The following is a 22,557-nucleotide window of genomic DNA, read 5'->3' as shown; positions in this document are numbered from 1 at the left end:
CGCACCCGGGCTCCCCCCCCTTCGAATTTCCACCCATGCCGTCTACAGTTATACTTATAGTTATAGAGTCATACACCATGAACACAGGCCCTTCTGCCCAACTTGTCCATGAGGCCAAGATGTCCCATTCAAACTAATCAGGCCCAATCTAATGCTTCCATCACGCTGTTTCAGTCCTGGGAAGACCAAGACAGTGATTTGGTCGGCATGGTCGACTTGGGTTGAAGGGCCTCATTCTCTGCTGCATCAATCCGTGACTTTTGTTCCTTTGCCAATTCCTTCAATCCATCCCCTCTGCTGGTCGGTGCTTCCGCCACCAGAAACAGATCCCCTTTATTTACTCCGTCTGTTCTTTCCCTCCCCAGTCTTTCCTCACGCTGGAAAATTCTTCATTGCTAGAATAACTCTTGTGACCACACCAAATCCTCCACCTCCTTCCTGTAGAGAGGAGCCAACACTCTGCCATGACCAGAATGATGTTTTATACCAGCAGCACCAACTCCTCTACTTCCTGAGGAGACTTCGGAAGCTCGGCAAGTCCCGAACAACCCTCACCAACCTTGTACAGTTGCGCCGTAGAAAGCATCTAATTGGGATGCATCACGGCCCGGTTTGGGAACAGCTCCTTCCAAGACCGGGGGAAATTGCAGAGAATTTTCGACGCAGCCCAGACCCATCACACAAACCAACCTCCCTTCCATCGACTCCATCTACACTTCACGCTGCCTCAGCAAGGCCAGCAGCATAATCAAGGGCCAGTCTCACCCTGGTCACTCCCTCTTCTCCCCTCTCCCATCAGGCAAGAGGTACGGAAGTTTGAAAACGCACACCTCCAGATTCAAGGGACAGTTTCATCCCAGCTGTTATCAGTGAATTGACCTGCCTTGCCACCAACTAGAGTGTGGTCCTGACCTCCCATTCACCTTATTGGAGACATTGGACCTATTTTTAATCGGACTTTACCCATGTTATATCTTGCACTGAAGGCTGTAGCCTTTATGTGGACGGCTTGATTGCATTCACCTTTAGACTTGTACTGCTTCTTCTTTCGTGTGGCGTGCACAGCCTAAAGTTGTTGGACAACTTGTTCTATTTGAACTTCCGTTTGTGCACGTCGAGTTAATTGCATTAGTCGAAACAGGGCGGACCACGTGAAGGTTACAATCTTCCACCCCAGACTTGTACTTGACTGGACAGCACGCAAACAAAAGCTTTTCACTGTACCTCGGTACACGTGACAATAATAAACTGAACTAAATATGTGCAGTTTTATGAACTGAACAGTGGCTTCAATGTAAATAATTTGAGCATATTATTTTTAACAGGAATTTTGCGCAGAAATTAAGAGCCTCAGCAAACATATTGCGAGCACAAATATTACTGCAGAGAGTCAGGCAATGCTTCTAATATTTATGACAACAATGTCTCTTACCAGAGTGGGATGTGGAGGGGGGGAGTTTCATAATCAATCTATTGATTGATTCATTTTAGGTCAACGATTTGAAACTTTATACATTTGTTCAGGACAAAATAGCTTGATTCAGATTTGGAAAAAGAGACAGATACTTACACCCTGGGATTTACTTCAAAGGAAAAGTCAGTATACAACAGAAAGGAACTGCAGATGCTGGTTTACACCAAAGTTAGACACAAAATGCTGGAATAACTCAGCGGGACAGGCAGCATCTCTGGGGAGAAGGAATGGGTGACGTTTCGGGTCAAGACCCTTCTTCAGGCAGAGTCACGGGAGTGGGAGTCTAGAGATATGGAAGGGTGAGGTGTGAAAACGACAGATGTTGATAAAGGAAATGTAGAATGGATCGTTGTAAGTTGGGGGGGGGGGGGGAGGTGACAAGAGGCATATAATCAGTATCATTTAATCAGCAGGACAGTGAAACTCATAGGAGAACTAGGATTGGGAGTGACGGAGAGACGGAGAGTGAGGGAATTGGTCAACTTTGGTCAACATTTGGAGCGTTTTCTTGTTGCCCATTTTCCTTGTGTGACGGGCCCGGACCTCAAATCTCACTCCTCGGGCTCTGTCCCCCAAACCTCGGAGGTTCTTGGTGCGTCCAAGTAACATTTTAAGTCTACAGGAAGAACTGCAGATGCCGGTTTGCGCTGAAGGTAGACACAAAATGCTGGGGTAACTCAGCGGGTCAGGCAGCATCTCCGGAGAACATGGATGGATGAGCGACGTTTCGGGTTTCAGACGTCTGAAGAAGGGTCTCGACCTGAAACGTCGACTATGCCTTTTCTCCAGAGATACCGCCTGTGACCCGCTGAGTTACTCCAGCACTGTGTGTCGATCTTTGACATTTGAAGTCAATTTGTCGCTCAAATTGTCGCAGCGCGAAGTGACTCGCACTTTAATGTTTGAGACACACCCGACATCTACTCCAAAAGTAAAAGGAGGACAGCTGGAGGAACTCACAGGTTCTTGGAGCAGAATTAGACCATTCGGCCCATCAAGTCTATCCCGCCATTCAAATCATGGCTGATCTATCTCACCCCCCCCCCTAACCCCATTCTCCTGCCTTCTCCCCATAACTCCAGACACACGTACTAATCAGAATTAACCGAGATCAACTCTGTGGGTCGGTCAGCGGTGGGTGGACATTTGGGGGGTTTAGTTTAGAAATGCAGCGCGGAAGCTGGCCCTTCGGCCCACCGATTCCGTGCCGACAACCGATCCCCGCAAAGTAACACTATCCGACACACACTGGGGATTAAAAAAAACCCCAATTATACCAATCAAATTAACCTACAAACCGGAACGTCTTTGGGTTGTATATTGGAAGGGTCCCGACTCAAAGCGTCGCCTGTCCATTCCCTTCCACAGATGCTGCCTGACCCGCGGAGTTGGCCCAGTGACTATCTTTTAGCGGTGCGCACTCCCGCATCTTGTGTCTCCGATATTGGACATACAAGGCTGGAGTAACTCAGCGGGACAGGCAGCATCTCTGGACCGAAGGAATGGGTGACGTTTTGAGTCGAGACCCTTCTTCAGGCCCGAAACGGTTCTCTTCGGTGTAAACCAGCATCTGCAGTTCCTTCTTACACACACCGTGGCTCCAACCCATGGCTGCGAGCCAATACTGTCCACACCATGTTTATCAGTTACATATTGTCCTGTTTATTCCGCCAGTAGCTTAAAAAGGGGACATCGCCTGTCAAACCAACGAGGCAGGAGATGGGATAGCGAGGTAGAACGAGAGGTCTGTCCTTGTGCGTGCCGGCACGGATTTGGACTGAATCCAGGATTGGTGGCTGTTTCCAGGTACATCCTCCGATGACCCGAAACGTTACCGAGTCATTCTCTTCAGAGATGCTGTCTGACCCCCTGAGTTACTCTAGCTTTTTTGTGTCTATCTTTAGCGAAGAGAGAACACGGCTGACTGGGGTTGTCGGACGCCGGTGAGGATTTGGAACCATGGGGGACTTGATGCAAGTTTCCCGGGACACCGTCCCCCACTCGTCTCCAAATTGCTTCGACTTGCTCCTGAGGCAAATAAAGAGAATGGTGCCGCTCAATTTCTGGGAGGAAGTGAAAAGACTATCCCTGGTGGCTGGTCCGGTGGTGAGTGCAGATCTGACGCTAACTAGTACACATCCAAATTAAGGACATGTTGGAGTTACTCAACGAGGTGGGCAGCATCTTTGGAGAAAAAGGGTCCCGACCAGAAACACCACCTATCCAAGATTCCTTGTGCTCCAGAGATGTTGCCTGGCCCGCTGAGTTACTCCAGCACCTTTTGTCTATCTTCGGGTGTAAACCAGCATCTGCAGTCCCTTCCTATACGTTTTGATCTAACAATAGGTTGGATTCCCAATATAGACTTGTGTTATAAAGACTAAATAGAAAGCCGAGGAGGAGGAAAGCTGTGGAGGGTCAGAAGAAGGTCTCGACCCGAAACGTCGCCTATTTCTTCCCCCCAGAGATGCTGCCTGACCCGCTGAGCTACTCCCGGATGTTGTGTCTATCTTCCGCTTGTAAAACATAAGGGGCGAAACCTACTCTACTTGAAGCCAGTGTGAAAGAACTTTCTCCATAGTTGCCTGGTTTGCGTACAGGTCGACCAACACTCAATAAACGCCACACCATTCAGGACAAAGTAGCCCGCATGAAGTTTTAATCCCGGTTTAACGTTGAGTCTGCCACTGTCCGCGCCGAGGAGTCGCAATGAGCCCGATGTTTAACTCCACTAATAATCGGAATACTGTGGCTACAAGTCCAGAACTCACGTTGCTATCTTGGGGCCGGCACGATGGCGCAGCTGGCAGAGCTGTTGCCTCACAGCGCCAGATACCCCGGTTCGATCCTGACCTCCGGCGCTGTCTGTGTGGAGTTTGTACGTTCTCCCTGTGACCGCGTGACTTTCCTCCGGGTGCTCCGGTTTCCTCCCACACTCCAAAGACGGGTGGGGTTGTAGATGAATTGGATCTGTAAACTGCCCCTCGTGTGTAGGGAGAGGATACGAAAGTGGGATAACATAGAACTAGTGTGAACGGGTCGGCGTGAACTGAAGGGCTAATATCCATGCTGTATCGTTAAACTGTAGCTTACACTGTAAGCTAGTCCACGCGGACCATCACCCGTTCACACTAGTTCTATGCTATCCCACTTTCGTATCCACTCCCTTCACACTTGGGCAAATTTACAGAGGCCAATTAACCGTCAAACCTGCATGTCTTTGGGATGTGGGAGGAAACCCACGCAGTTACAGAGAGAACGTGCACACTCCACACAGAGAGCACACCCAGGTCAGGATCAAACCCAGGTCTCTGGCGCTGTGAGGCAGCGGCTCCACCAGCTGCGCCACTGTGGTGCTGCACCTCATCAAGTACCTGATCGTAAAATAGACACAAAAAGCTGGAGTAACTCGGCGGGACAGGCAGCTTCTCTGGAGAGAAGGAATGGGTGACGTTTTGGCTCGAGACCCTTCTTCAGACTGGTTAGGGACAAGGGAAACGAGAGATACAGATGATGATGTAGAGAGATAAAGAACAATGAATGAATGATATGCAAAAAAAGTAACGGTGATGAAGGTAACGATAATGAAGGAGACAGACCATGTTACTCCAGCATTTTCTGTCTATCTTCGGTTTAAACCAGCATCTGCAGTTCCTTCTTACACATTGTTAGCTGTTTGTTGGGTGAAAACGAGTAACTGGTGTGACTTGGGTGGGGGAGGGATAGAGAGAGAGGGAATGTCGGGGCTACCTGAAGTGAGAGAAATCAATATTCATAGCTGCCCAATGCAAAATATGAGATGCTGTTCCTCCAATTTGCATTTAGCCTCACTCTGACAGTGGAGGAGACCGAGGTCAGTGTGGGAATGGGAAGGTGAATTAAAGTGTCCAGCAACCGGGGGATCAGGTTGGTTCACGCGGGCTGAGCGAAGGTGTTCCGCGAAACGATCGCCCAGTTTGCGTTTGGTTTCGTCGATGTATAAGAGTCCACATCGTGAACAATGGATACAGTAGATGAGGTTGGATGAGGTTGCAAGTGAACCTCTGCCTAATCCTATTTACCAGCATTGGGTCCACAGTTCTCAAGGCATTGTGTGTAGCATCACATTTAGCATCCAATTAACCCATGCCCTTCATGTGTTGGGGAGTTTCAAAATAAATGCCTGTACCTTTTCATTTGAGATTATAAAATGACTGAGTATAACTGGAGAGGTGTTGGCCACGATAATAAAATAATGTAATGGTTAACAAGGCAGTTTCACAGTGTATGGGCATTGTTGGCAAGACTGGTCTTTATTAACAACTGGTGAATGACCTGATGTTGATGCTGATATAACTACCTCCTGCTTTGGTAGGTGCGACTTGGAGAGGGTGGATGTGGAGAGGATGATCCCACTAGTGGGAGAGTCTAGGACTAGAGGTCATAGCCTCACAATTAAAGGACGTTCCTTTAGGAAGATGAGAAGGAATTTATTTAGTGAGAGGGTGGTGAATCTGTGGAATTATTTGCCACAGAAGTCGTGGAGGCCAAGTCAATGGATATTTTTAAGCAGCGATAGATAGATTCTTGATTAGTACGGGTGTCAGGGGTTATGGGGAGAAGGCAGGAGAATGGGGTCAGGAGGAAGGGATAGATCAGCCGTGATTGAATGGTGGAATGAACCTGATGGGCCGAATGGCCTAATTAGCTCCTATCACTTATCAGCTTATGACCTTTGGACATGATTTGCCTTCTTCAACTGGGTTATGATAGTCCGGTACAACTGAGGAGCAACTTAGAAATGTATCCGGTCTGGATTCACAAATGTAGGGCGGCACATTGGTAGAGTTGCTGCCTTACAGCACCAGAGTCCTACAATGGTACTGCCTTACGGAGTTTGTACGTTCTCCGTGTGGCCTGCGTCGGTTTTCTCTGGATGCTCCGGTTTCATCCCACGCTCCAAAGACGTACAAGTTTGTAGGTTAATTGGCTTCAGTGAATATTGAAAATTGTCCCTAATATGTAGGATAGTGTTCGTGTATGGCGTCCGCTGGTCGGTCTGGACTCAGCGGCTCGAAGGACCTGTTTCCGTGCTGTATCTCTAAAACTAAAGCCAAAACTAAGCTGGAAGGAATGATGGTAGACAAAAAAGCTGGAGAAACTCAGCGGGTGAGGCAGCATCTATGGAGCGAAGGAATAGACAATGTTTCAGTTCGAGACCCTTCTTTATCTCGACCAGAAACGTCGTCTATTCCTTCACTCCATAGATGCTGCCTCACCCGCTGAGTTTCTCCAGCTTTTTTGTCTACCTTTGATTTTTCCAGCATCCGCAGTTCTTTCTTAAACAATAGAAGGAATGATGAGTAAGTTTGTAAGTGTCTCCAGTGACTTTCATAAAATTATACAGATGCACCACTGTACGCATACTATTTGGTTGCATGGCAGCTTAGTTTGGGAACTGCTCTGCCCAAGACCGCAAGAAATTACAGAGAGTCGCAAATGCCATCACAGGCCCTTTGGCCCACCGAGTCCGCGCCGACCAGCAATCCCCATCCACTAACACTAGTCTGCATATGAGGGACAATTTACAATTTTCACAATGGTGGCCAGTCATCCCACCATTGACTCCATCTAGACTTCACGCTGCCTCAGGAAAGCATCCGACAAAATCAAAACTTGTCCTGCCTCCTTCTCCCTGTTCCCATCCGGCAGGTACAGAAGCTTGAAAACGTGCATCGCCACACTCAGGAACAGCATCTTCCCCTATGTTATCAGGATTTTGCAATGGCCTTCCATAAGTTCGGGTTTCCTCTCCTATTCACCTCCACCCCATTGCAGACCCCAAGGCAGCATGAAATGTAGATTGAGTCAGTGGAAGGGAGGTTGGTTTGCATTATGGTCTGGGCTGCGTCCACAACTAGAGTCATAGAGTGATACAGTGTGGAAACAGGCCCTTTGGCCCAACTCGCCCACACCGGCCAACAATGTCCCAGCTACACTAGTCCCACTTGCCTGCGCTTGGTCCATATCCCTCCAAACCTGTCCTATCCATGTACCTGTCTAATTGTTTCTTAAACAATGGGATAGTCCCAGCCTCAACTACCTCCTCTGGCAGCTTGTTCCATACACCCACCATGCTTTGTGTGAAAAAGTTATCCCTCGGATTCCTATTAAATCTTTTCCCCTTCACCATGAACCTATTTCCTCTGGTCCTCAATTCCCTGCAGTTTCTTGCAGTCATAGACGGAGCTGTTCCCCAAACCAAGCTGTTCCCCAAACCAAGGCAGCAACTCTACCGCTGCACCACCGTGCCGCCCCAAAGGTCATTGATTGTAAAATACTGTCGGGTCACCCTGAACGATTCTCGAAAAATATCTCCTTTCCCCAAAGTTGTGTACCTATGCTTTTAAAGAACAGTTCCTTGTTTTCTGAGTGAGTTGATTTTGTTGTGCTCTCCTTTCTCGGCAGTTTTTGTCACAGCTGTTGGTGTTCCTCATAAATATTGTCAGCACCATATTCTGCGGACATTTGGGAAAAGTCGAACTGGATGCAGTTTCACTCGCCACAACGGTGAGTTTATTGACAACTTGGTTTTACGATTTATACGGGCAAGGGATAAGTTTAGGGATAACATTTTAAGTTTAAGGATACATTTTAAGGATAAGTTTAAACTTATTTTTATAAATAAGTTTGACTTTTGCTAAACCATGGAGGTTCTTCATGTAAAACAAATATTTTTGCTGAAGGAGGGACTGTCACCTTCAGTATTCCCTTTCTCCAGAGACGCTGCCTGGCCCATTGCACGCTGAGAAGCATGTTTAGAAAGTGACAGTGCGACCTTAAATATAAAGTGAATCTCCAAAGTTGGAAAGAATAGGCTTGGAGAGTGGGAAGGGTATTTGCTGCAGACCCTGTCACAGTCTGACACAGAGGTGCAGCAGATTATGGGTGTTGTCTGCATGGAGTTTGCTCGTTAAGCTTGTGACCGCGTGGGTTTTCTCCGGGTGCTCAGGTTTCCTCGCACACTCCAAGGACCGGAGAGGAACCTGTTTCTGAATCTGGTGGCACATGTTTTCAAGCATTTGTATCTTCTGCTCAATTTGAGAGGGGAGGAAAGGGAATGCCCAGGATGTGAGTGGTCCTACAAACCTGTACGTCTTTGAAGTGTGGGAGGAAACCGGGGCACCCGAAGAAAACCCACGCAGGTCACGGGGAGAATGTACAAACTCCATACAGACTGCACCCGTGGTCAGGATCAAACCCGGGTCTCTGGCGCTGTAAGGTTGCAACTCTACCCTGCCGCCCCTTTGTCCATGTCTGCGTAGTCAACCTTTTGCTTGCAACCACAAGAGCCTAAATCTTCGTGCGCCAACAGCGTGTCGGCACGCAGGCGCATTGCGGTTGTACGCAGAGTCTTGACGTCATACGCAGTGTCTTGACGGCTACACTTAACGCGTGGCATTGTGTGATTATGTTACCACCCGACGCCGTGCGATGCCCAAATTCAGTCGGCCCGCCTCCTGCCCAGCTGATTGGTAAGCATGATGCAAATGATGTCACGCACGAACTTAGCGCGAACTTAGCGTGAACTCTGCTTCCGTTTGGTCGTGCCAAACGCACGCAATCGCATGCAAGTGGGACAGGCCCTTTACTCACTCTCTGCTAATTCTTCTCCCCTTGCCTTTTGCATAGGTGATCAATGTGTCGGCCATCTCAGTTGGATATGGGATAGCCTCAACCTGCGACACACTCCTCTCTCAGGTCAGTGCAGGTCAACACCAAACTGTACAGAGGAGTCAGGTATCCGTCTCTCACTGGCAAGGACGTTTATTTGATTCCAACATTTCCAAGTGGCCCTCGTGATGGGTGGCAATGTGACATTAGTTACTGGTGAATAGCCACGTGGTCCACTGATCAAGAGTAAAACATTTCAAACCTCGGCAAAGAAAGAACTGGAAGTGACAGTGTACCAATTACACTATGTATTGAATGGATGTGGACTTCCCCAATTGCTCCTGAATTGATGAAGCAGTTCAAGGTCAAACATATTGGCATGTTTAGTTTAGTGACACAGCGCGGAAACATTCCCCTTTGACCCACCGACCAGCGATCCCCGCACACTAACATTATCCTACAGACACGAGGGGCAATTTACAATTTACAGAAGGCAAATTAACCTACAAATCTGTAGGTCTTTTTGGAATGTGGGAGGAAACCAGAGCACCCAGGGAAAGCCTATGGGATCACTGGGACAAACTCCATACAGACAGCACCCGTAGTCAGGATCGAACTCGCATCTCTGGCACTGTAAGGCACCAACTCTACCGCTGTGCTGCCCTGGAGTCGGATAGGAACATAAGACATAGGAGCATAATAATAATAATAATAAATTTTATTTTTATAGCGCTTTTCTAAGACTCAAAGTCGCTTTACAATAGTAACAGACAATAGCAAACGGAGAAGCGGCGAACAAACAGCGCCAGCGTCCTCTCCGTGCAGCACATAAAGAAAGAATACAGACATAACAATAATAGACATTTAATCGGAATAACATATAATCGGAATATAACAAATAATAAAGACATCACAGAGACACAAATTAAAAACAGAATTCAATCCAAAAACAGAAAATCAAAAACACAGTGTGAAGAGAGAGCAGCGGCAACCAATTCGTGCCAGCGTCCACTCTCCCTTCACGGCAGCCATCTTGGACACAGACATACAAGACTACAATTAGACAAAAAAGTCAAGCATAGTCAGGCCATTCGGCCCATCTAGCCTGTTCTGCCAGTCGATCATGCCTGATCTATCTTTCCCTCTCAACCCCATTCCCTGTAACCGTTAACACCGTTATTGATCAAGAACCTATCAATCTCTGCTTTAAAAATATGCAATTATATGGGCCAGACCAGGTAAGGAAGGACATGGTGAACTAGATATGCTGTTACAACAATTCAATCGTTTTATGCTCGCTGCTACTGAGATTATTATTTTTTTTTTTAATCCGTATTTATTTATTAGGCTGACATTTTAATTCCCCAGCTCCCAGGAAAGGCGTGAACAGGGCAGGGAGTTGCAACATGCCACTGGATGAACAGTCGAGAAATCTAGACGCCACATTGCCTGTGTTGTCTATATCGAGATAACAGGAACTGCAGATGCTAGTTTACGGAAAAAGACACAAAGCGCTTAGAGTAATTCAGCAGGTCCATAAGACATTGGAGCAGAATTAGGCAATTCAGCCCATCGACTCCACTCCGCCGTTCGATCATGGCTGATTATTTTCCCCCACAACCCCATTCTCCTGCCTGCTCCCTGTAACCTTTGATGAGCTCACTAATCAAAGACGTATCAATCTCCGCTTTAAAAATGCCCAATGACCTGGCCATCACAGCCATCCACACATTCGCCACCCTCCAGCTGCAGAAATTCCACCTTGTCTCCATTCTAAAGGTACGTCCTTTTATTCTGAGGCTGTGCCCCCTCGCTTCCGAAGAAGAGTTTCTTCCCGAAATGTCACAAATCCATGTTCTCCAGAGATGCTGCCTGACCCGCTGAGTTACTCCAGCGCTTTGTGTCCCCATCCTGTCCAGTTTCAACTTTCCTCCATTATGTTTCCGCAAACCCTCTCATTATTTGGAACATTTTGATCAACTCTCCCCTGATGCAACAACAAACATTGCAAGTGAGTCACAAAGTGCAGGAGTAACTCAGCGGGTCAGTCAACATCTCTGCAGAAAAAGGAATTGTGACACTTTGGATCGGAACGCTTCTTCAGACTTACTGATGAAGGGTTCCGCCTGAAACATCACCCATCCTTTCTCCCCAGAGACGCTGCCTGACCCGCTGAGTTACTCCAGCACTTTGTGTCTATCTTTGGTAAAAACCGGCATCTGCAGTTCTTTGTCTCAACAAACATTGCAAGCTGATGTGGTGCCACAATGGTCCCTAATCTTCTGCAGTTGAGGGTGAAGACTAAATGACGTGCCTCCAACATCTATACTAAGTCTCTCTGGAGAACATGGACAGGTGACATTTTGGGTCGTGACCCTTCTTCAACTTTTTTTTTCGTAAACCAGCGTCTGCAATTCCATGTGCGTATAAAACAAAAACAATGGTGTTGAGTGGAGTCAAGTCCAGTCAAGTCACATTTATTTATATAGCACATTTAAAAAAACAACTCTCGTTGGCCAAAGTGCTTTACATTTGTTACAAGAATAGTATAAACAAACAAACTACATACATATATACATATAGCCCTCGCTCAGTGGACGTCAGGAAAGGCTTGGGAGTATAGGTAAGTTTTTAGTCTTGACTTAAAGGAGTCGATGGAGGGGGCAGTTCTGATGGGAAAGGGGATGCTGTTCCACAGTCTAGGAGCTGCAACCGGAAAGGCGCAGTCGCCCCTAAGCTTATGCCTAGACCGCGGGATGTTCAGCAGCCCCAAGGATGGAAACAATGTTAAGATTGGAAGCTGATATTGGAGAGGGCCTGTTGATCATTGCAAACGGGCACAAAATATAATCCTTGTCTTCTCATTTTCAGACACACGGCAGTAGGAACTTGAAGAGAATCGGTGTGATTCTACAGCGAGGAATTCTCGTCCTCATGATATTCTGCTTTCCCTGCTGGGCCCTTCTTGTCAACACTGAGCGCATCCTGCTGGCATTCAAGCAGCCTCCCGAGGTGGCCAAGTGAGGATCTCTATCATTTTCACTAAACAAAATGGTGCTTATGTTGGACACAAGCAGCTGGAGTAACTCAGTGGGTCAGGCAGCATCTCCGGAGAGAAGGAATAGGCGACGCTTTGGGTTGAGATGTTAGTTTAGTTTAGTTTAGAGATACTCTAAACATGGAAACAGGCCCTTCGGCCCACCGGGTCCGCGCCGACCAGCGATCACCTGTACACCAGTTCTATCCTACACACTAGGGACAATTTACAGAAGCCAATTAGCCAACAAACCCGCACGTCTTTAGAGCGTCGGAGGTAAACCGGAGCACCAGGAGGAAACCCACGTGGTCACAGGGAGAACGTGCAAACTCCACACAGGCGGCACCAGTGGTCAGGATCGAACCCGGGTCTCTGGCGCTGTGAGGCGGCAACTCTACCATTGAGCCACCGTGCTGCCGTTGTGCTGTGTAAAGAGATGGCATCAAGATGGTGTGCCCAAGGTCACAGCAGTTTACAAGGAAAGGAAGGACGCAGGATGTCACTCCCCATGAGTCAGGGATACTGTACCCAAGCTCTGGGTCTTGACCCTGACCCCGTGCCTGAGGAGCTACTGTGTGACCCTGAGCTAAGTTGTGCATCATCTTGCATCCCTCCATCTGCAAGGTTTGTGCGGGTCGCTGCTGGGGGCTGCTATCAATCCGGAGCCAAATTCTCTGCCCATTCCCCCAGCGCCATTGCAGAAAAGATCTGAAGGTCCTTGCTTGTGTCGTGACCAAAATATGTGGTGCATCAATCGTCATTATTGAAAGATCATATTGCTGTCCTGGTATCACCCTGTGTATAAATTAGCTGTTGCATTTCTGATATTACCACATCACAGGAACTTTGGGACTTTGTGTTTTGGAACCTCCTGGGTACATGAAAGAGGCTGAATCAATCTCCATCTCAACTACATTTCTTTTACTATCTCTTCACGTCTCTTTCTCTCTATTATCTATTTTACATTTTGTTTTTGTCTGTCTGTCTCTTGCTCCTTTTGCTCATTCTTCCTATTTTCCATCTCTTTTTTCCTCGTTCCTTTCTTCCTCTCTCCCCTCATTTGTCCCCGCTCGGGTCCTCTCATCATTTCATCCTCTTTCATCTTCCTTATTTATCTTTCCCGCTCTCTTTCTTTTGTCCTTTTCCACATTCTTTCCCTCGTGCTCCTCTTCCTCATTCTTTCCTGCTCATCCTTTCTCTTTTCCTTTCTTTCACTCCCCCAATATCTCTCCCTCTCCCTCTCCCTCTCCCTCTCCCTCTCCCTCTCCCTCTCCCTCTCCCTCTCCCTCTCCCTCTCCCTCTCCCTCTCCCTCTCCCTCTCCCTCTCCCTCTCCCTCTCCCTCTCCCTCTCCCTCTCCCTTGTCACTCCTCTTTTTCATCCTTTCTTTCTTTCTCTCTCTCTCATTTTCCTTATTCTTCCTCTATTTTTCTCTACCTCATTCTTTCTCTCCCTTTTCTCCTCATTCTCCCTTCCTCTCTCTGCACTTTCTCATTTCCCTTTCTTTCTCTTTAACTCTCTCTTACTCTGTCTCTCTCTCCCACCTTCCTCTGTCTCATTCTTTCTGTCACTGCCTCTCTCCTTTCTCTCCACACTCCATGATTCCCCTGTAGAGATGTGGCAAAAGCTTGTGCGTTATGGGTCATAGCTGTCCACTTACCTGCAGCCCATGCCTGTTCCCAAATCACCATCTGCTGCTTCAATAAGATGCTGAACCCTACTGCCTGTGACCATGCGAGACTTATGCTTTTTTCGACTTTTAACAAAGCCTTCAATTTCCTACACAGGTTAGCAAATATATACGTGAAGATATTCTCCCCTGCTCTGCCTGTGAGTAAAACCAATGCAACAAACACACGTGGTACACAAGCAGAATGGTGCAGAAGCTGGAGGTGATGGGGGAAATATCCCCGCAGGCCAGGTAGCATCTGTGGAGGGAGAAACAGAAAATATTTCACTGACCTTTTAGCAGAACTGCGAAAGGGTGAAGATGTAACAGGTTTTGCAACAGAGAAGGGGAGAAAAAACTACTCGAAAGACAAAATGTGTATTTCTTCACCAGTTTGAGGTCAGAAACCTTCAAGATCAGATGCAGCTTTAGTTTTAGTTTAGTTTAGAGATACACAGCATGTAGGCAGGATCTTCAGCCCACCGAGTCCCCACGGACCATCGATCACCCGTTCACACTAGTTCTATGTTATCCCACTTTCACATCTAATAATTACAGGCTAGGGGAAATGAACACAGGGCCAATTAATCTGCAAACATGCACGTCTTTGGGATGTGGGGGGAAACCGGAGCACCCGGTAGAAACCCAGGCGGTGACAGGGAGAACATGCAAACGCCACATTGACAGCACCCGCGGGCAGGATCAAACCTGGGTCCTTGGCATTGTGAGGTAGCAGCACTACCAGCTGCGCCACAGTGCCCCCTGAATACCTACTTTGCTACATGTAATTCATGTTTAGTTGCAAGCTGAAGTCCCTTCAAAAGAGAGTGCCTGTAGCATTAATACAGCACGAACATTTAAAATAATTGCCACAGTGCCACATGGGCAGATATTAGAAGGAGGGTGTTTCATTTTAATTCACTTGATTGAATCCCAAATTTAGAATTTGAACTCACATCTTCCACTGGATTGGTAATCAAGTAACATGGCCACTAAACTGCATCAATGCCTTGTCAATGTACAGTACACATACCCACTGCACTCTACCACTACCCCACCTCTACATTGGATGAGGACATGGGTGGCATGACTCATGTTTGCCGGTGATACCAAACTTCGTGGTGTAGTGGACAGCGAAGAACGTTACAACAGAATCCCGATTTAGTTTAGTTTAGACACAAAAAGTTGGAGTAACTCAGCGGGCCAGACAGCATCTCTGGAGAAAAGGAATAGGTGACGTTTTTGGGTCGAGACCCTTCTTCAGACTAGATTGGAGATGCAGCGCAGAAATAGGTCCTTCGGCCCACCGAGTCCGCACCGACCAGCGATCCCCGCACATTAACACCGTCCTACACACTCGAGGGACAATTTACAATTATACCAAGCCAATTAACCTACAAACCTGTGGTTTGTTCATCTTTGGAGATGAACTGGGAACGTGGGCAAAGGAATGGCAGATGGAATTTAACTCTGTTCAGTGTAAGTTCTGCGAAGCCAAACCATGGTCAGATATAGATAGCAAATACAGGGCATGGGGAGTGTTGTAGAACAGGGAGGCCGAGGGGTGCAAGTACATAGTCCCCTGAAAGTGGTGACTCAGGGAGACAAAGTGGTGAAGAAGGGGCATAGCATCTTTGCCTGTCTTAGATGGAGCATTGAGGACAAGAGTTGGGACACTATTTGACTGCTGTATAAGACGTTGGTGAGGCCACACCTAGAATACAGTGTGCAGTTTGACCATCATATGATAGAAAGGACATGATTAAGCTGAAGAGGGTTTAGGAAAGATTCACAAGGATGTTGTTGGGATTGGAGGGCTTGAGTTATAAGAGATCGGATAGGTTGGAGATAGACACAATATGCTGGAGTAACTCAGCGCTTCAGGCAGCATCCCCGGAGAACATGGATAGGCGAAGTTTCGGGTCAAAACCCTTCTTCAGACTGGATAGGGTGAGTGACTTCCTTGGGTGCAGAATGCTGAGGGGTTTATAAAGGGAGGAGTCTTAAACTAGAGGGCATAAGTTTCAGGTGAGAGGAAGGATTTAATGGGAACCTGAGGGACAAGTTTCTCACACGTAGGGTGACGGATATATAGAGTAAATCCCCGGAGGATGAGGGAGAGGTGAGTACAAATACTTTGTTTAAAATACATTAGGACAGTACATGGACAGGAAAGGTTTGGGGGGGGATATGGGCCAGGCGTGGGCAAATGGCTTAGGAAGATGCTTTGGCCAACATGGATGGGATTGTATCTGTAGGGCATCCAGAAGTGTATGTCTTTAGTGATGTTAACTGGTGTCTCTGTGTCTCTGTCTAGGCAATATTTATTTATCAGCTGGAAGTCAAATATCTTCAAAATCAGGTACAGTCACTGAACAGTAACTTAAAGCAAGTGAATATAACAAAACTAAATGGAACCCCCACCACTGTGACTCCTGATCCCTCGAACCCATTTGATAAACCTGTCTGTATCCCTTCCAAAGGTGGAATGCCTTTTCCAGTGAGCAGATGCTGTCTTGGATGGAATCCTTCAATTGGGAATGAGCTGGTGGCCTTTAGCAGTTTAATACATGCCCACAGCCCCAGGCAGCACTGGAACCTTTTATAACACCCACAATGTCACATCTTCATTCACTGCTTTGTGACTCTGGCTAAAGACTCCCAGCCACTTTGCCCACTTTCTCCCTTCATTCTTCCTTCACACCCTCTATGGTTTTTTAGACTTTAGAGATACAGTGCCGAAACAGGCCCTTCAGTCCGGGCCGACCAGCGTTCACCACATACACTAGCACTATCCACCACACTAGGGACAGTTTACTATTTTACCAAAGCCAAATAGACCTGCAAACCCGTACGTCTTTGGAGTGTGGGAGGAAACCAGAGCACCCGGAGAAAACCCACGCGGGTCACGGGGAGAATGTAGAAACTCGGTACAAGCAGCACCCGTGGTCAGGATCGAACCCTGGACTCTGGCGCTGTAAGGCAGCAACTCTACCGTGCGGCCCTTTGCGCGGTTGTTCATTTTTAGGCCAGCCTGCTGCAGTGATAGGGTGCCTTCCCCCCCCAATATGTTCACAGGGACGCTATGCTTCCCCTTTCACCAGTCATTTCGTGAAGGACTAATGCTGTACCTCTCTCACTCCAGGGCATCAACATGCCACAGGTCGCCACTGGTCTCGTGGCCAACATTATCAACGCAGTCGTTAATTTTATCCTCCTCTACGTGCTACCTCTGGGCATTCCGTAAGTAATAAATCACTTCAATTCCCTTTCAGCCTTCAGGAGGGTGGGAGGAAACCAGAGCACCCGGAGAAAACCCACGTGGTCACAGGGAGAACGTACAAACTCCGTACAGATAGCACCTGTAGTCAGGATCGAAACCAGGTCTCTGGAGCTGTAAGACAGTAACTCTGTCACTGCCCCACTGTGCCGCCCTGTTCTACTTGTGAAGAAACCCTTTTACTTTTACCGGTTAGCCTACGGTAATTTAAGCATGCATTTCCCTCAGCAATGTTTTTGCATAATTCTTTATGGGCACATGAGGGAATAAGACACAAGGGTATTTAGTTTAGAGATACAGCATGAAAACAGACCCATCAGTCCACTGAGACCACGCCGACACTGATCACCCAGTCTGAAGAAGGGTCACGACCCGAAACATCACCTATTCATTTTCTCCAGAGATGCTGCCTGACCCGCTGAGTTACTCCGGCCTTTGGAGTCTGGCTTCACACTAGTTCTACTTTATCCCACTTTCTCATCCACTAGGGGCAATTTACAGAGGGCCAATTAACCTACAAACCCCACAAGTCTTTGGGATGTGGGAGGAAACCGGAGCACTCAGGTGAAACCCACGCAGTCACAGGAAGAACGTGCAAACTCCCCACAGACAGCACCGGAGGTCAACATCAAACCAAGTCTCTTGTGCAGTGAGGCAGCAGTTCTACCAACCATGTAGGAAGGAACTGCAGATGCTGGTTTATATCAAAGATAGACACAAAATGCTGGAGTAACTGTGCTGCCTGAAATATTACCAGATCTGGAGGCTTTGAATTTTAAGGAGAGACTGGGTCTTATTTCCCCGCAGTGTAAGAGGTTGAAGGGTGACCTTGTAGAGGTATATAAGATCATAAGGGGCATAGAGAAGGCTAATAGCCACACTGTCTTCCCTAGGATAGGGAAGTCAAATACTGGAGGACATTCTGTAGGTTTAAGGAGATAGGGGAAAGGTTTAAACGAGACCTTAGGGACAATTTATTTACTCATTGGGCGGTGGGTGTACGGAACGAGCTGCCAGAGGAGGTAGTTGAGGCAGGTACTATACCAACATTTAAAAGACACTTGGACAGGTACATGGATAGGAAAGGTTTTGAGGGATATGGGTCAATTGCAAGCAAAGGGGACTAGCTTAGATGGGCATCTTAGTAGGCAAAGACGAGTTGGGCCGAACATGCTGTGTGAAGCTATTACTCGCTGACTAAATTGGAAACAAGAACAAATACTGAGCTGTTGGAGGATCACAGTGGGTCAGGCAACATCTGTGGAGGGAAATAGAGTCTATAGTCCAGATGCCAGGTCTGATATGTCAACAGGCCCTTTCATTCCGCAGATGTGGGAACAATATTTCCCCTTGTTCGGGCGTGTAAAACCAGGGGTGAAAGCCACAGAATAACAGGTGGGTTGTGCAGGGGACAGAGATGGGGAGATATTTATGTGAATGCGGTGAATCTTTGGCATTCTCACCTTATAGCTCTCCCCTCTTGTGTTGGACACTGACATCCTTGGAAAAAGGTTCTGACTGTCTACCCTATCTATGCCTCTCATAATATTATATACGTATCTAAGACGCAGGTTCAATCCTGACTACGGGTGCTGTCTGTACGGGGTTTGTACGTTCTCCCCCGTGGGTTTTCTCCGGGATCACTGGTATCGCCTCAGCGCAGAAGGAGAAGAGGAGGGAAGAGACTGCAGCCCTAAGACTTTTGCCTCCATCACAGTGAGGAGATGTTGGGTGGACTCACTGTGGTGGATGTTAATATGTGTTTATTGTTGTTTTTTATTGTATTGTATTATATGTATGACTGCTTAAATTTCGTTCAGACTTCGGTCTGGATGACAATAAAAGGCTATTCTATTCTATTCTATTCCTCCCACACTCCAAAGACATAGAGGTTTGTAGGTTAATTAGCTTGGTATAATTGTAAATTGTCCCTGGTATGTGTAGGACGGTGTTAGTCGCTGGTCGGCGCGGACTTGTTGGGCTGAAGAGATTCAAGATTCAAGAGATTTTATTGTCATGTGTCCCAGATAGGACAATGAAATTCTTGCTTTGCTTCAGCACAACAGAACATAGTAGGCATTGACTACAAAACAGATCAGTGTGTCCATATACCATTATATAAATATATACACACATGAATAAATAAACAGATAAAGTGTAAATAAACAGATAATGGGCTATTAATGTTCAGAGTTTTGTTTGAGTTGAGTTTAATAGCCTGATGGCTTTGGGGAAGAGCTATTCCTGAACCTGGACGTTGCAGTCTTCAGGCTCCTTTAGCCTGTTTCCGCGCTGTATCTCTAAATGAAACTAAAGTAGTGTAAACTAAACTAAACATTGTATAATGTGTGGACCTGTGTGTTTCAGAGGATCGGCTGCTGCTAATGTTATCTCCCAGTACTGCCAACCCATCCTCCTGTTTCTCTACATCCGATGGAGGAAGCTGTACGTGGACACATGGGATGGTAACGAATCCGCACTTGGGCGTGTAATCATCACCACTTTCATCCATTGACTTCACGCCGAACCCATTAACTCTGTGCTGTCTGTTGGGGGCAGTTCCGTCACTCCCATTCCTCGACTTACTTCCCACTGACCTATTCTCCGTCTCATCATCACCATGACTGGTGCCGAAGGGTCGAGACCACACAGACCATAGGACCACCCGTTCACGCTAGTTCCATGTTATCCCACTTTCTCATCCACTCCCTACGCGCCAGGGGCAATTTACAGAGGGCCAATTAACCTACAAACCCACACGACTTTGGGATGTTGGAGGAAACGTGCAAACTCCACACAGACAGCAGCCGAGGTCAGGATTGAACCCGCGTCTCTGGCGGCGTGAGGCAGCAGCTCTACCAGGTGCTACTGTGCCGCCTTTATCTGCGTTGTGTCAGTGACTTGAGCTAATGTTTTTAAATGTAGGGTGGTCCATGGAATGCCTGCAGGAGTGGGGACAATTTGTTGGGTTGGCGATCCCCAGCATGCTGATGCTATGCTTCGACTGGTGGAGTTACGAGATTGGAACTTTCCTAGCAGGTATTTAAGCTAACAACTCTTTGTCAAACACTCGACTTGGTCAGTAATTAACAATAGACTTTAGTTTAAGTTAGAGATACAGTGTGTGAACAGGCCCTTCGGCCCACCGAGTCCGTGCCGACCAACGATCACCCCGTACACTAGCACTATCCTACACACAAGGGACAATGCACAATTTACAATTTACAATTTTTTCCAAATAACACTCTTTAGAGTGTGGGAGGAAATGGGAGCTCCCGGATAAAAACCCACGCGGTCACGGGGAGAACGTACAAACTCCGTACAGATAGCACCCGTATTCAGGATCGAACCCGGGTCTCTGCCGCTGCGAGGCAGCAACTCTACCACCGTGCCCCCCCCCCCCCCCCCCCCCCCCCCCATAACATAACAACGTTTCTCCTGTTGCAATCCTGGAAGTACTGGAGCCACAGGAGATGTTGGAGAATGTGAACAAACCCTTGTGCAAAGCGGGAGTTTCTAAGCTTAGTTGTGGGCTTTAGCAGAAGATGAAGACAGGACATGGTCCAAGAGTGGGCGGCACGGTGGCGCAGCGGTAGAGTTGCTACCTTACAGCGCCAGAGACCCGGGTTTGTTCCTGACTACAGATGCTATCTGTACGGAGTTTGCACGTTCTCCCTGTGACCGCGTGGGTTTTCTCCAGATGATCCGGTTTCCTCCCACACTCCAAGGATGTACAGGGTTGTAGATTAATTAGCTTTGGTAAAAATTGTAAATTGGCCCTAGTGTGTGTAAGATAGTGTTAGTGTATGGGATGATCACTGGTCAGTGTGAACTCGGTGGGCCGAAGGGACTGTTTCCACGCTGAATCTCTAAACTAAACTAAGCTAAGTATGCGTTCTAATGGTAGTCTAAAGACTAAAGTTACTCCACCCTTTATCCAATGTTTAGCAGGCCTGTATTTCATGTGTTGAATTAATCCAAAAAGGAATATTGAAAAGCCGTTTGAGGGGCAAAGGTGGGAATTGGCTTCCATAATACTGGGGTCTGGTCTTGGGGACTGTTGGGGCTATTTCCCCAGAGGACTGATTTAGAGGTTAATCATCAGGCTTGCAGAGTTAGAGAGGGGAGGAGATACATTGGCTAATCCATCGAGTACACCGTCGAGCACATCGACTACACATTGAAGACACAGTGGGAACATGTGGAAACAAAGAACTGCAGATGCTGGTTTATACCAAAGGTAGGCACAAAGTGCTGGAGTAACTCAGCAGGTCAGGCAGGCAGCGTCTCTGGAGGACAAAATGCAGAAACAAAGAATTGCAGAAGCTGGTCTGGAGAAGGGTCCCGAACCGAAACATCACCCATCCTTTTTCTCCACTGCCTGTCCTGCTGAGTTACTCCATCAGTGGGGTCTGAGTGCCATTACAAGATCCCTAGCATCCACTCAGTCCCAGGGACAGGGTGGACTGGAATCAGAATCGGAGGGACGGTGGTAGAGCAGCTGGCTCACAGCACTGGAGACCCCGGCTTCGATCCTGACCTCGGGCACTGTCTATGTGGAGTGTGCCCGTTCTCCCAGTGGCCGCGTTGGTTTCCACCGCGCGCTCCCGTTTCCTCCGACACCTCAAGGACATACGGGTCTGAGGGTCAGTGGGTTAACTGGCCTCTGTTAAATTGCTCTGAGTGTGCAGGGAATGGGTGGTAGGTCAGCGTGAACTCGATGGGCCAAAGGGCCTGTTTCCATGCTGTATCTCGCAACTAAACTAACCTAAACTAATTAAAGAATGGTATTCTCAGGCTCCGCAAGATAAACTGTGGAAGAGTTAAGCCTTTCTAAAATCCGTTTTGAGGACATGAGTTTGTTCTCGATCATGGCGCCAGTGAGGTGCCTCTCCCAGGTAACAAAACCAACCTCTACTGAAGAAGGGGTTCGACCTGAAACGTTGCCTATTTCGTTCGCTCCATAGATGCTGCCTCACCCTCTGAGTTTCTCCAGCATTTTTGTCTACCTTAAATGCAAAGCCAGATGGAGGGATGGGGGGGGGGGGGTAGGGTAGGGAGTGGGATAGTTGAAGACATGGGTGTAATGGGTGTGATGGGAATGAGGGGAAAATGGCTACAGGAAAGGTGGGGTGTGGTGGTGGGGGGGGGGGGGGGGGGGGTGGAGAGGGGGAGAAAATAGAAGGAAATTAGGTGGTGTGTTACTTAAAACTGGAGTGTACGAAGGAACTGCAGATGCTTGGTTTAGACCAAAGATAGACACAGAATGCTGGAGTAACTCAGCGGGACAGGCAGCATCTCTGGGGAGAAGGAATGGGTGACGTTTCTGGTCGAGACCCAAATTGGAGCATTGGGGAATGGGGCTTGTTATTGTCTGTGTGACTCTAAGATTAAGACTGACCTGGACACAACCTGCATCCCTTGGCTGCGCCTTCCCATTACTCAC

The 22,557-nt window shown here is 47.7% G+C and overlaps 1 protein-coding gene across 1 annotated transcript in view; it reads left to right on the top strand.

The window, feature by feature from the left end:
* Positions 1–3,162: 3,162 nt before the first annotated feature.
* The window catches only part of LOC116988803 (multidrug and toxin extrusion protein 1-like), a 30,413-nt gene continuing 11,018 nt past the window's right edge, over positions 3,163–22,557 (top strand). The window contains exons 1-10 of the mRNA XM_033045720.1: positions 3,163–3,280; positions 3,379–3,580; positions 7,922–8,023; positions 9,146–9,214; positions 11,999–12,147; positions 13,950–13,992; positions 16,149–16,193; positions 16,977–17,074; positions 19,479–19,576; positions 20,037–20,150. Of these exons, the coding sequence (XP_032901611.1) occupies positions 3,434–3,580; positions 7,922–8,023; positions 9,146–9,214; positions 11,999–12,147; positions 13,950–13,992; positions 16,149–16,193; positions 16,977–17,074; positions 19,479–19,576; positions 20,037–20,150 (865 nt within the window). The 5' untranslated portion in view covers positions 3,163–3,280; positions 3,379–3,433. The remainder of the gene's footprint in view (positions 3,281–3,378; positions 3,581–7,921; positions 8,024–9,145; positions 9,215–11,998; positions 12,148–13,949; positions 13,993–16,148; positions 16,194–16,976; positions 17,075–19,478; positions 19,577–20,036; positions 20,151–22,557) is intronic.

This window comes from Amblyraja radiata, chromosome 28 (genome assembly GCF_010909765.2).
Source record: "Amblyraja radiata isolate CabotCenter1 chromosome 28, sAmbRad1.1.pri, whole genome shotgun sequence".
Classification (NCBI taxonomy): domain Eukaryota; kingdom Metazoa; phylum Chordata; class Chondrichthyes; order Rajiformes; family Rajidae; genus Amblyraja; species Amblyraja radiata.
Note: the sequence above shows the minus strand (reverse complement) of the source record. Positions and strands in the feature narration are given on the sequence as shown.